This window comes from Anthonomus grandis, unplaced genomic scaffold, assembly GCF_022605725.1.
Source record: "Anthonomus grandis grandis unplaced genomic scaffold, icAntGran1.3 ctg00000658.1, whole genome shotgun sequence".
Lineage (NCBI taxonomy): Eukaryota > Metazoa > Arthropoda > Insecta > Coleoptera > Curculionidae > Anthonomus > Anthonomus grandis.
The window spans coordinates 25,281-39,644 of record NW_026088567.1 but is presented as its reverse complement, the minus strand read 5'-3'; the positions used below and the strand labels follow the sequence as shown (position 1 = coordinate 39,644).

At 32.2% G+C, this 14,364-nt stretch overlaps 1 protein-coding gene and 1 long non-coding RNA gene across 2 annotated transcripts in view; one reads left to right on the top strand and one right to left on the bottom strand.

Moving 5' to 3' along the window:
* Nucleotides 1-379: 379 nt before the first annotated feature.
* Nucleotides 380-1,095, bottom strand: LOC126749749 (uncharacterized). The gene is made up of 2 exons (XR_007665320.1): nt 799-1,095; nt 380-742 (listed from the first exon to the last, which is right to left on the bottom strand). It is a non-coding gene; the product is annotated as an uncharacterized LOC126749749 (long non-coding RNA).
* Nucleotides 1,096-1,187: 92 nt separating this feature from the next.
* Nucleotides 1,188-14,364, top strand: part of LOC126749748 (uncharacterized) — a 32,985-nt gene continuing 19,808 nt past the window's right edge. The window contains exon 1 of the mRNA XM_050459445.1: nt 1,188-1,605. Within this exon, the coding sequence (XP_050315402.1) occupies nt 1,188-1,605 (418 nt within the window). The remainder of the gene's footprint in view (nt 1,606-14,364) is intronic.

Below are 14,364 nucleotides of genomic sequence, written 5' to 3'. Positions count from 1 at the left end.
ACACATCTCGTGAGAGTCAGCCCCTAAAGTTATGTACAAATTTTTTGTTACAATTTGGTTCACAAAATTTCATTTTACAGAGGTATTTTGTTAGGTGGTCCAATATAGGGACCTTTCCCCTACATATTTTTTCAAAAGTATATCTTCGAGTGCACGGGTCGATGTTTTAGAAGCGTCTTTTCGACTGTCTGTTCCCTGACTAATAAAAAAAAGGTGCTTTCATTCGAAAAAATTAAGTTGATGATCGTAATTTATTTTTGGGCAACCCTGTATATACAAACTTCACGTACAAAAATGCGCAACTTGAAATAAAAATCGACGGGTCCGAGCGTTTTATTTTCGAACACATCCCTGAATTTTAAATGAAGTTAGACATAACTTTTGGGATGCACTGTATAAATATTTAGTATAAAAACAACTTTAACAGATTGGTACGTATGGACGAAAAACAGTGATTTTTCTGAAAAATTTTATCAAATATTTGAGGTATATTATATTGGGTGTCCCATTAAAAAGTAAAGATTTTATCTCTTACATGGTAGCATTGATCATGATAGCTAAAATGGCCCCTCCGAGCATCGTGATTAGTAAGACAGTTAGTTTGAATCCTACGAGGATGTAAATTATTTCCTCTTTAGATAGTACGGGTGCCACGGGTTGAAGGCAATCCGCCGATGTTTTCGGACAAAATTCACTTGTTAAATGGTAATTACGTTTCATGGATGGTTGCACAGATAATTCCCTATAATAAATGATATTCTCCAAACAATTGTTTACTTAAATAATAAAGGAAATTACGATTGGGTCGTCATCTCGCTGGTTTGGCTAACGGTGGTCGTTTCGCTCTCATTCTTTTTCTTGTTTTTCCCCCTTTTGGCTAAGGACCATATTATGGAGGAACGTACCGAGGCGTCCGATTTGGCCCTTTTCTTACCCAATTTCGACCTGGATTTTCTGCCATGATCGGATTTTGACTTTTTCAAGCTTATATGGCTGCCTTTCTCTCGGTTCGTGCGAGTTTTGCTTCTCTTGCGGGCCATGTTTCACAGGAATTCCAGAAATAAAAAAAATTATTAATCCATGACACTTTTACTAACTATAACAATGACAATTGCTAACCTGAAAATGTCCTGTTAAGTCACTTTCACTAAAGCTGTTTTAAATTTGTTGCGAAATTCTCTTGCAATATGGCCCGAAAGAAGAGCAGATCTCGCATAAACCGTGAGAAAAGTAGCGAGATCAGCTTGAAAAAGTCAAAATCCGACCGGGGCACCAAATCCAGGTCGAAATTAGGGAGAAAAAGTTCAAAAAAGAGCCGTACAAACCGCGGGAAGAGTAGCGACGTGAGTCTTAAGAGGTCGAAGTCCGATCAAGGCAAAAAGAAATCGAATACATCGGACACTTCGTCCATATGGTCTATAGGGAAAAAGAAAAAACATAAAAAAGGGGACTCGGAACCCGATTTTTCCATATGGGACTCGGAATCCTCGGTTAAAACCACCCCCAGTACCACCGCGACTAGTGTCACCAGTGTTCCGAGCACTACCGCTACCACTAGATCGGAAGATATTAGTCATATCGATAGTTACATAAGAAGTATTTCTGGTAAGTAATAATATAACAGTATTCTTGTGAATTTGTAACCAAAGATTGTGTATTAAAAGTGGTATTTTGTCCCTTTTTCAGTGATTGCAAAACCGATTGTGAATCAGAAAGTATTAAAAAGTTTAAAATTATATTAGCATCACTAATAAATATTCGGGGGCATATTGCTAATGCCTCTGCAGTAAAAATAGAACTATGATCCTCACACTTATTTTCTTTTAATATTAAATTATCGGAATAATAAAGGCCCAACCTGTACCATCAGCAGTTTTTGAGTCATCTGTGTATATTTCCAAGTACTTTTGAAATATATTTTAAGTATCTTTAAGAGTAGCTTGATTGGATTTATGACAGTTCGTATATGTAGGAAATATTATTGTGGGGTCAAAAAATTTAACTCTAAAAGGTAATTCGTACATCCACAGTATATTTGTTTCATTAATGAATTGATGGAGGTTTTTTGTTTTAGTATAAGCTTCAGCCAATGGAGGACTGTTTTTATTCAACCAATATTTATTAGTTTTATTATTGAGTTACTATATTGGAACACGTGGCTAAATGTGCCAAGCACAAGGCCAAAAAACGAAAAAAAAGTGGTATTTTGTGGGTGTATTGATTGGTCAATTGTTAAAGAAAACTATTTGTTCCTAGACATAACGTACCGTACACCAGTTAGTCAAGTTATTTAGATCGGATTGCGTCTTTACACAGTCTTTTACATTTCTAATAACCCTAAAGATTTTTAAATCATCTGCATCAGTGGCGAAGCGTACGAGTAGACAAGGTAGACACTGTCTACCCAAAATTATCCAGTTATTTGTCATTAATTTATCACGTAATTATTTCATGTAATTGTTGAATTAAAATTTAAAAAAATTAACACTGAACGTAGCCTCTCCTTACTATTATTAATTACAGTGGCGAAGCGTGAATTTTTTTTCGGGTAGACAAACAATAAAAATCGTTAATTAGAAAAAAATGTGTATTCAATATTATTCACTTTAATGAAATACAGAATGAAAGCGCATGAAATATTAACTCAAAGAGAAAAATTATGTAGTGATATAAAAAAGAAATAAATAATTACTACTAGCATAAAAATAAATACTACTTACAAAAAAACACAACTAAAATACAATTGCCAATATCGAACAGTCCTTCATAAATAACCACTAAAAAAACCTTTTCTATACACCCAAAAATAAAAATACTAATTATTAAATTACTATAGCACGCGCCCCCACCAAATGCAGACAAAACTGAAGATGTATTGCGGCCGACCAGAACAAGCGTGTCCATAAACAATAACCCTCAACAGCATAATAAAATAGCTGGTCGACTTCGATAGACAAAAGCTCGAATGTCTTCCCCGCGAGTAAATTTTGCATACGAAATAGGCTGAATGCGGCCAGACCTCTGTAGCCTGCTTGATGCGTATTTGGTTCGATATGCTCCAAATTTCGGAAGACAAATATCAATGTGTCTTCCTGGGGCTCGTATACATTAATTATCAGTTAAAATTACAGCCCTGTATTTTTATCTTAACCGGTGCGGCAGGCGGGGCGCGCCTTCGGATTAATCATGTTTAGATACTATATAATAATAGTAAGGATAGCGACTACGTTCTGTGTTATTTTTTTAAATTTAAATTTAACAATTACATGAAATAATTACGTCATAAATTAATGACAAATAACTGGATAATTTTGGGTAGACAGTGTCTACCTTGTCTACTCGTACGCTTCGCCACTGTTATTAAATAGTATCTAAACATGATTAATCCGAAGGCGAGCCCCGCCTGACGCACAAATTAAAATAAAAATGCAGGGTTGACACCCAATTAATGTATACGAGTCCCAAGAAGACACATTGATATTTGTCTTCCGAAATTTGGAACATATAATCGAACCAAATACATGTAAGAAGGAGCAATAAATAAAAATAAAAAATAAACTGCTTCACCAACGATCTATTTTAAAAAAAAGGTTATACAAGCCAACTCGCTAATGCGTACAATACGTACCGTCTCAATCTGCTTTTTCTTCATCTCGCATGCCTTAAACTTAAAAGTTCCTATGTCATATTACAGGCTAAACATAAACAAAGACATCTAAAGCTAAAAGGTCGAAAACTATAAATCTTTCAATAAAAGTTCGTCAGCACATCACTTGAATACCCACTAGAAAATCCAAATAGAGGTTCTTTTGTCGTTTCTTTTGCCTGCTTGACGCCCAAGTTCTATGAAATGCTCACATACACATCAAACAGGTGACAGAGGTCCGGCCGCATCAGTATAAAGCCTATTACGTCTGCAAAATTTACTCGCGGGAAAGACATTCGAGCTTTTGTCTATCGAAGTCGACCAGCTATTTTATTATGCTGTTGAGGGTTATGGTCTATGGACACGCTTGATCTGGTCGGCCGCAATACATCTTCATTTTTGTTTTGATGAATCTGCATTTGGCATTTGGTGCGGGCGCGTGCTGTAGTAATTTAATAATTAGTATTTTTATTTTTGGGTGTATAGAAAAGGTTCTTTTAGTAGTTATTTATCAACGTCTGTTCGATATTGTCAATTGTATTTTAGTTGTGTTTTTATTTGTCTTTAATTAATTTTAAAATAATGGATATTATGGATTTACAAGTTATGGTTATACCTATGTTGTGTTTTTTGTAAGTAGTATTTATTTTTATCTATCTTTCTTTTTATGCTAGTAGTAATTATTTTTTTTCTTTTTTATATCACTACATAATGTTTCTCTTTGAGTTAATATTTCATGCGCCTTCATTCTCTATTTCATTAAATTGAATAATATTAAATACACATTTCTCTCTAATTAACGATTTTTATTGTTTGTCTACCCGAAAAAAAAATTCACGCTTCGCCACTGATCTGCATACAGCGGGATGAGACACTCTCCAAAAAATTCAGATATCGACGTGTTTAAGGCAGAAGGACACAAACGCCAAATTACAAATTTTTCAGGAGACACAAAAAACCGTGTAACATTCGTATTTATTTTTTTAAAGCATTATGTTTGTTACTAAAAAAAGTATTTTTTGTTCTTAATTTTTTTTATAAATTTTTTTTGTCTTAAATTGATAAGTAAAGCTGCAATCTTAAAAATTAGGATTTTTTGGCGTTTATGCCAAACGTTATTGACTTATGGTGTTTATGCCAAAATGAAATAGTCGCTTGTGCCAAAACATGTCTGTTAATGGGTGTGTAAATTGGCGCTTATCTGGAGATTTGCCAAATCACTTTTTTAACACAAATATTTTTTTTTTGGTTTTTATGCCAATTAAAAATACAAATTACTTTTGAATATAATTTATAAAAGGACATTGTTGTATCATAAAATACATATTTATTTAAAAAAAAAGTAACATAATTACAAGTATTTCTTATAAAAAATAAACAAAACAGTTTTTTTTAGAAAATAATTTGGTTTATATACATACATAGTTTAATAATAATAATACTCGTATTTTGTAATGCACGTAAAATCTAATTGATTTTTTTTCCTATACATTAAGTAGAAAAATTGATTAGCTATTAGATATTATGTACGTTAATAATAAATGAATAGATGACATTCATGATGAATACGATGAATATCTAATCTTATTCATCATCAATGTCAGTCTCATTAAGTACATCAGGTACTGATCCAGAACATTTTAAGGTTAAATACTCTGAGTGATACTGAGGCCTTATAACTAACTCAGTGCAGAGTTTTTTTAAATCATTATATTTTTTAAATTAATTGGTATTTCCTCCTTATAGGCTGCCTTAAGAATACCTGATTTTAATTTCAAAAATACTAGTTCTTCTTTATTTTCTTTAAAAGAGTAAAAAACCCTAGCATTATAATCATTTTTAGAAAAAACTGCTTTTTTGATTTCCGATATTTTTAGTTTACTTGCTTTTTCAAAATTAATGCTTTTAAAGTCCAGAAAATCTGAGAATTTTTGCTTGATAATTATATAATGTTCTGGATTATTTCTGGCATTACGAATAATAGTGGGCCATTCAGATGGCGCTTGTACTATTTTATTTTTTATATTCTTTTCAATGACTGCATGTATTGAATCTACAGGCATGTAGGTGTGGCCTGCAATTAAATAAGTAACAGACACTTCTTCGACGGTATTAGAATGATTTAAAAAATATCTAATCATTAAAAATAAAAACGTATTTTTATTGCAATTGTCGCAGTACATTGATATTTTTTTATATTTAGCAGTGCTATCTACGTATTTTAAATAGTGTAACATGTTTGAGCAAATTTCGTTACTACCCCTTTTTGCATCTTTTTCTTCCCATAAGTAACAATAGCCTTTTTTTTGTAGTCGATTCATAAACAGACAAGTTATAAACTGCATATTTTCGGGAAAAACCTTACAGCATATTATCCCCATGAGGAGTAGCTAATACCTTCTGGAGGTCAAAACTTACTACTAAATATGAGTTTTCTTCTCCTGACATTTTTTGTTCCTCTAGGAAAGTTTGCTTAATTGTATCCTTTTCCTCGTTATGCTCCTTATAATTTTTGGTCTCTGCTTCAGTCTTTAACTCCTCGCTTAGATTCTTAAATCTCCCGCATTTTAGGCATTTATCTTTTTTTGGGGCGTGAATTCCAATGTTGTAATTTTCTTTTAACAAATTCAAAAATTTTCCCTTTTTTAAAAACTGGCGATTATTGTGAAGTGTTGAACAAGTTCGGTTTTAGTCTTGTTAGACGGTACATGGATTCCTCGCTGATCAGGCTGTGGAAATTTTTCATACTCCTTATTATTTAAAACAGTTCTCAATAATCGCACGGTCACAGATAAAATTGCAAGTAAAAACTGCCTGCAAACGCGTGTTGGTATATTATTTTTTAGTATACTATATTTCACTGTCATTTTTCTATTTTTTAAATTTTTTGATTTACGCCGTCTCTTAATTGAACAAACCGAAGTACAATCACTAATAAATCGTTTCTGCTCGTCACTACTTGCCAAGCCCCAAAAAAATCAAATATAGATTTTCTTTCTTCTTCAGAAAATAAATTACAATCATTTTTGCAGCTATTTTTATTTCTGCACGGGTTTTCCTTCATTTTTTTTTCACAAATTAATTTTCCTGAGGTGCTTAAGTATTTCAATCCCAAATCTTTTTGTTTCTTGCGTTCCTCTCGTTTGCTGACTGAGTTCTTCTTAATCTTTATTGAAATAGCTGGATCGCCTTCATTTATTTCTTTCTAAAAGTCACTGCTATTTTCTTTATCATTTTCGTCTGGAAAATATTGGACTCTTCTTTTCTTATTAGGTTTTTCAAAGTCTTCTTCTTCATTTTCGGAACTGCTCGTATTTTCCTCAATTTCATAGTCTTCATCAGAATCTGTAGTAAAATCAGTCTCAATTCTGGCACTGGTTGTGGCAATAATAACCGAATAATAAATAATAAAGATTCGAACATGGTGCAGTGTATCGAGTAGACGCATGTGCGTGCTCTCTGCTTGTTTTAGTTAAATTTCAGTGTTATTCGCAGAATTTTTGCGTTTAAAGTGTAGTTCTCTTTGATTTAATTTCCCCATAAGTGCGTTTTTTTCTGTGGAAAAGAAGACCTGTGTAAAGATGCCTCCAAAACCAGCCGTAACAATAACAAGCCTAAATGCTCGAGTCGAAAACATGGCGGCGGAATTTACTAAGACTATGGAAGCCTTTAAATCGCAACTCAGTCAACGAGGTAAGCCTTCTACTGTCGACTTAAGTAATGAGGATCAAAACCTATTAGCAACATTTAACTTATTTGAAAGAAACATAAATGACTCCTTGGATTCATTAAAAACTGACGTTATGCTGTTAAAAAAGGAGCAAGAAATTATTAGGCGCCATATTGACAACTTTCAACTTAAATCAAACAAACATTCTCTTCTTTTTCATGGACTCAAGGAAGATTCAGTTAATGACGTATATACTTCTGTAATAAATGTATTAAGTAACAAACTATCTGTGAATTTATCAAAAAACGACATAAGCAATTGTTACCGCTTAGGCAGAAAGGATGCAAAACATTCCAATGATCGGCCCAGGCCTCTGGTTATTAATTTTTGTCAACAATGGGCGCGCGACCTTGTGTATTTTAATAAAAGGAAACTGAAAAATAGTCCATATTTAGTGTCGGAACTGTTAACTCCGGTAAATCTGCGAATTTTTAAAGGAGCGAAATCGATTTACGGCAACTCTACCTGGACTTTTGGTGGTCTAGTGTACTTTGTTGACTCTAGTGGTGTGAAAAAGCTGATAAAAAGTGAATCTGAATTACCGACTTCTGAAGGGTCGTAAATTAAAAATAAGAAATCGCCCTTTCTCTAATTTGTACTAGTGATATTATTATTGTTACTAAATATGTACTGTTTGTTGTATGTCATACGTGTATTATCAGGGTACTAGTTGTTTTTTATTCTTTAAATTAACCCTAATATTGTAACAAAAGGGCAAGGTTTTTATTGCAGGGTTCTGTTTTTCTTTTTGTATTAGTATTTATATTTAATGGGGATTCCGCATTGGATAACTAAATTTAATATTTAATATGCAGTACTGTATTTTTTGGGAGTTTTTTTTTTTTCCCTTTCTTTTTTCTTTTGCATCTTCACGTACTTTTTTTCTTTTGGGTATAATATTGTTAATATTATCTTATAAATATTCATTTAACGATTTATAGATTTGAGGAAAGTCTATCTCTAGTACTTCTAGATTTAATTACTGGTGTAAAACACTAAAATGAAAATCTTTATTTTTGTTTTGAATTGAAGGAATATATACTGTATGTATTTTTTTTGAAGCATTGAGCAGCATGAAATAAACTTATCGATTGTAGGGAGAAAGAGGAGAGAACTGATTGGGGTCATACAGGATTGTTTATAGTTCTGCTGTTAGGTAATATTATTAGTAGATTTTGGTATAGACAATTATTGTTGAGCCTTTTTAATACTATTAATTCTTTCTAATTTTGTTTGTGTGAGGGGCAGCTGATTACAAAGGTATACATATAGATACATATATATATATATATATTTTTTTTTTTTTGTTGATTGATTTTTATTTGTGAGTCGAGACATTATTATATTATTGTGTATTTCTAGCAGCGGCGATATGTTTTTTTTTTTTTTATTTTTTTTTATTTTTAAGATATCATTGAACTGACAATGAAGATTGCACATTTAAATGTCCGGTCCATATTCACTGGATTTCATGATTTTTCCCTTTTAGTCCAACAAAACAACTTCGACATAGTCATGGTAACTGAGAGTTGGTTAACGCCTAATACAAATCTTGAAATATTTAATATAGCTGGTTTTAAAGCCATTCGTAAAGATAGAGAGCATGGTAGAGGAGGTGGAATCTTAGCATATATTAAAAATACTATTCCCTATAATAAAATAGACTTTGATATTCAAGTAAGTAATTCTCTTGAGCATTTATTTATAAAGTTAAAAATTCGCAATCAAAAGTACTGTATTGGAGTCTGCTACAGACCACCTAAGTCTAATATAACATCATTTGTATCAGACATTGATAATATTATGTCTTACATATGTACAAATTTTGATAATGTTATTTGTGTTGGTGACTTTAATGTAAATTTTTTTAACATTCCTAATCCAATTCTTACGTGCTTGGAAACATACAATTTAATACAAATTATTAATGAACCTACTCGTATAGCATCCACTTCAAGTACCTTGGTTGATCCTATTTTTATTTCTAAGTCATTGAGTCTCAAAGATTGTGGAACAGTTAATGCAGATCTAATTTCCGATCATAGACTTACATACTGTGAAATTTGTGCTCCTAAAATTAAAGTCACCCCAAAAATGTTAAATTACCGTTGTTTTAATACCTTCAATTATCAAGACTTTCTTAAAGACTTTCAGTCTTTGGAATGGCACTCTATAATAACAGAGAACAACATTGATGTTAAAATTAATATTTTAAATAGCTTTATCTTAACATTGTTTGATAAGCATGCTCCACTAAAAACACGAAAAATCACAAAACCAAAAGCTGAATGGTTGACACCCAATTTAAGAATGCTTATTAGTGACAAAAATAAAGCATTACAAACTTTTAAATCCACAAAAAGCATTCAAAATTGAAACAACTATAAACAACTTAGAAATTTATGTGTTACTATGATTCGCCGGGAAAAACAAAACTATCTAAATCATATTACATCACAAAATAATAGCAATAAAACCTGGTTAACACTTCGAAACTTAGACGTACATTTTTCTGATACTACAAAAAAAGATTTACCACCTCATGTTTCTGATCCTAATGCAATTAATGCTTATTTTGCACAATTTTTTCAAATCGTTAATAATAACTGTGACAACAAAATAAATTTTTATGACACAAACGTTTTTAGTGCAGCTAACCACTTTTCATTTGAGTTAACCGATGCTGCGGAAGTTAATAAAATATTACATAATTTAAAAAAGAATAGCTCGCGATACCTAAAGACCTACTGTTGTGTATGGGCTTTTCCACACACGGTATTCTGGGTTGTGATTTTTTCTTCAATAAAACACCAATTTTTCGGTCAATAAGTGTAATTAGAAGAATGAAATAAAGCACTGCACTAACCGTACAATTCTGTTATTGTTGTATAAAATATACAAATAAAAATTTTACAAAGTAAAATTCTGATTCTAACCGAATCTTGTGTTATATACTGTTTAAAATGACCTGTTGGCCTAAAGTTAAAAGTGTGAATGTATATAAAAATATGGATGGAGTGGAAAATGTGGCTGTGTAAAATGCTTACATAATGAAACGTTGCATTTTTGATTATAGGAGGATCTTTGTACTATTTGTCGGCTTTAGTAAGGAAATTGAATAAGCGGTTTTAAGAAATTAAATCTAATAACTCTGTTTATAAAGCTAAGACTGTTTATAAAACTTAATATGCCGCCTGTAATAAAATTAAATTTATATCATGCGGCTGGCGCGGCGACTAAATAAATTATAGTCTAAACATACCGCCCCCTTTGAAAGGGTTAACTTTCAAAAAAAAAATTTAAAATCAAATAAAATAATGATAAAACAACCTTAGTACAAAAAACCAACTAACAAATAATAATGTTAAAAAAAAAATATATATGTGAAAAGTGAATTGAAATAATGTACATTACGAATATTATAATTAACAAATTGCAATTCAATATTTTGAATGCGGTGAAAATCTTATAAACTAAAAAATAAAAAGAGTTAATGCTAAAATATTAATCTTAAAATTAAGTATAAGAACTTATTATACCACTACTTATGGTCTATGGGTAAAGCACAAATCTTAGTAATAGCACGTTTCAAAATACCGTTGTTTGTACGAATGCTCACTACACGCACTATATTATCTTTACCGGGAAAACACTCTACTACACGACCTAGCTTCCAAAATAATGGAGCTGTGTTATCGTCCTTTATTAATACTAGTGTCCCTACTTTAATACTAGGAAATTGAGTGTCCCATTTGGACCTTTCCTGCAAAGTATTTAGGTAACTAAGAGACCATCGACGCCAAAAATGTTATACTTGTTGTTGAATACGCTGATAGATCGATAGTCTATTATCTGGTATATTTATTATATCCGTTTGAGGTAATGCTGTTAATTTTTGCCCCATTAAGAAATGCCCAGGTGTTAAAGCCGCTAGATTGGGATCACTAGAAAGAGGTACCAATGGTCTTAAATTTAATATGGCTTCAATTTGAATAAAGACAGTTAAAAGCGATTCATAAGTTAAGTGTGCGTTTCCTACAATTCTCTTTAAATGAAATTTAGCTGACTTGACACATGCCTCCCATAGCCCTCCAAAATTAGGACCATATGGTGGTGAAAAATGCCAAGTTATTTGATTGATTTCTAGAAATTCTTTAAAACTTGATCCTTGTATTAATTTTTTAATAGTGTCTTTTAATTCACGCTCAGCACCAACAAAGTTAGTACCATTGTCTGTATAAATATTAAAACAAACGCCTCTTCGAGAAATAAATCTTTTTAAGCAATTGAGGAATGACTCCGATGATAAATCAGCTGACAGTTCGAAGTGTGTGGCCTTTGTTGCAAAACATACAAAAATACAAAGGTAACATTTGACCGTAATTCTGTTTTTGGTTTTACCATCTTTTACAAGGAAAGGACCAGCAAAATCAATGCCAGTAGAAATAAAAGGTCTTTGAGGGATAACCCGATCCTTAGGTAATTCGCCCATTTGATTGCATGCAGGTATTGGATTTGCACGAAAGCAAATAATGCATTGACGAAGAATTTTTTGAACGACATGACGACCATTAATAAGCCAAAAATTTGATTTTATAGCTGACAATGTTGTTTGAGCACCAGCATGTAAATGCCTCAGATGTTCATATCGTATAATTAAAGTTGTGAAATGACAGTCACTAGGAATTAAGATAGGATGTTTACCATTAAAATCTAAATTTGAAAACTTCAATCGACCTCCAACTCTCAACAAGCCATTAGAATCGATAAAAGGATTTAAGCGTAAAATTTTACTTTTCCCTTTTAAAGGTAAAGATGCTTTAAGACATTTGAGTTCATCAGCAAAATAATGATTTTGAATTAATTTACATAAGGTAATAGTAGCATTTATTAGTTCTTGCTTAGATAGAAGACCATAGTAACGTAAACCCTTTGATTTGGTTTTTGAATTATAAATAAATCTTAAACAAAAGGAAATGACCCTTTGAAGCCTTGTATAAGATGAAAAATTATTAATAAAAGTGATGTTACTTTCAAATGTGGTTAAGACGGTTTGAGTATTTTGTTTCACCTCTGGAACATTCGATGAAATATTAGAATGTAAATAGGGCCATGTTTGTTCTTCATGTTGTAAGAATTCAGGACCAAACCACCAAAGTTTGCAATTTTTTAATGTATCTGGGTCTAATCCTCTGGATATCATATCAGCAGGATTTTGTTGGGTTGATACATGACGCCATTGGGAAAGAGTACTGGACTGTTGTATTTCTGATATTCTGTTAGCGACAAAAGTATTTAATTGACTGGGTTCTAAAGCTAACCATGATAAAACTATACTAGAATCAGTCCAAAAATAAGAATGATTTATTTTGACATGTTGAATAGCATTTAATACCTTTGAAGATAGCCTTATGAGTAGCAAAGCACCACATAATTCTAAGCGTGGTAAGGACAAAGTTTTTAATGGCGCAATTCTAGATTTAGCACAAATAAGTCGCACTACCACATCCCCAGAATTATTGCATGATTTAAGGTAGCAACAAGCTCCGTAAGCCTTTTGCGAAGCATCACTAAAACCGTGAAATTCCACTGAATTATAATTTAGACAAAAGATTTGCCTAGGAATTTTAATCTGATTTATTAAACAAATTTGCTCACAAAAGCTGATCCAGGTTTGATGTAGATCCATTGGAACACTTTCATCCCAATTAAGGCCTAATTGCCATAAAGACTTAATAATAATTTTAGCCCTTACAATGCAAGGACCAACAAGACCCATAGGATCGAAAATTTGTGAGGTACTTGCCAAAATGGATCTTTTAGTTACTGGATTAATATTAGGAAGACAGATCGTATACTGAAAAACATCATCTTTGGCATTCCACGTAATTCCTAATGTTTTTGTTGTGTCATTTTCTGTAAGAATCTTTGCTTCTGATGGGGAATTTGAAAAGTTATTAAGAAGGGTATTATCACAGGCAAACCATTTTCTAAGATTGAAACCTGCAGATTTTAAAATTTCGTCAACTTCCTTAATGAGAACTTTTCCTTCTTGAATTGTGTTCGAACCACAGAGCCAATCATCGACGTAAAATGATTTTAAAATTTTGTCAGATGCTACGGGAAATTGAGCTTGATTCTCGATAGCTAGCTGTCTTAGACAACGAATAGCTAAATGAGCTGCACTAGCTGTGCCATAAGTAACTGTATTTAGCTGATACTCAGCTAACTCATGAGAAGGATCAAAACGCCAAATTATTTTTTGAAAGCATCGATGATTTTCCTGAACTAAAATTGATCGGTACATTTTTTCTATGTCCGCTGTGAACCCATACCTGTAGGTTCGAAAACGAATTATAATATCAATTAAATCATCCTGAATCTTAGCACCCACTTTCAAGGTGTCGTTAAGAGCTAAACCACTAGTTGATTTCGCTGATCCATCAAATACCACTCGAAGCTTAGTAGTAGTGCTCGATTCCTTGAGAACAGCATGGTGTGGAAGATAAAACCCTGTGTTTATATGAGTTGATTGATGAGAAACCTTGGTCATGTGATTAAGTTCAAGATATTCCTTCATGAATGCATGATATTGTAATTTGAGATCAGGATTATTACTAAGTTTTTTCTCAATGTTATAAAATCTTTTTAGGGCAATGTCATATGAGTCCCCCAAATTTGCGAGATTTTGTTTAAAAGGTAAACTAACGACAAATTTTCCCAAATTATTTCTATAGGTGGTTTCAACAAAATAGGTTTCACATTCTTGCTCTTCCTTAGACAAAAAATGTCTTGGCTGACACTCTTCAAATTTCCAAAAAGCTTCTAATTGATTTTGCAAATCAGATGTGTTAGATGTAAATAAATTGCACACGGAGGAAAAATTTTCCAGAAAATTAAGTAATATGGGCCCTGAAACAATCCACCCTAATTTTGTTTTTTGCACAATAGCGCTGGAATTCTGTAATTTGATTTGCCCAACACTCAA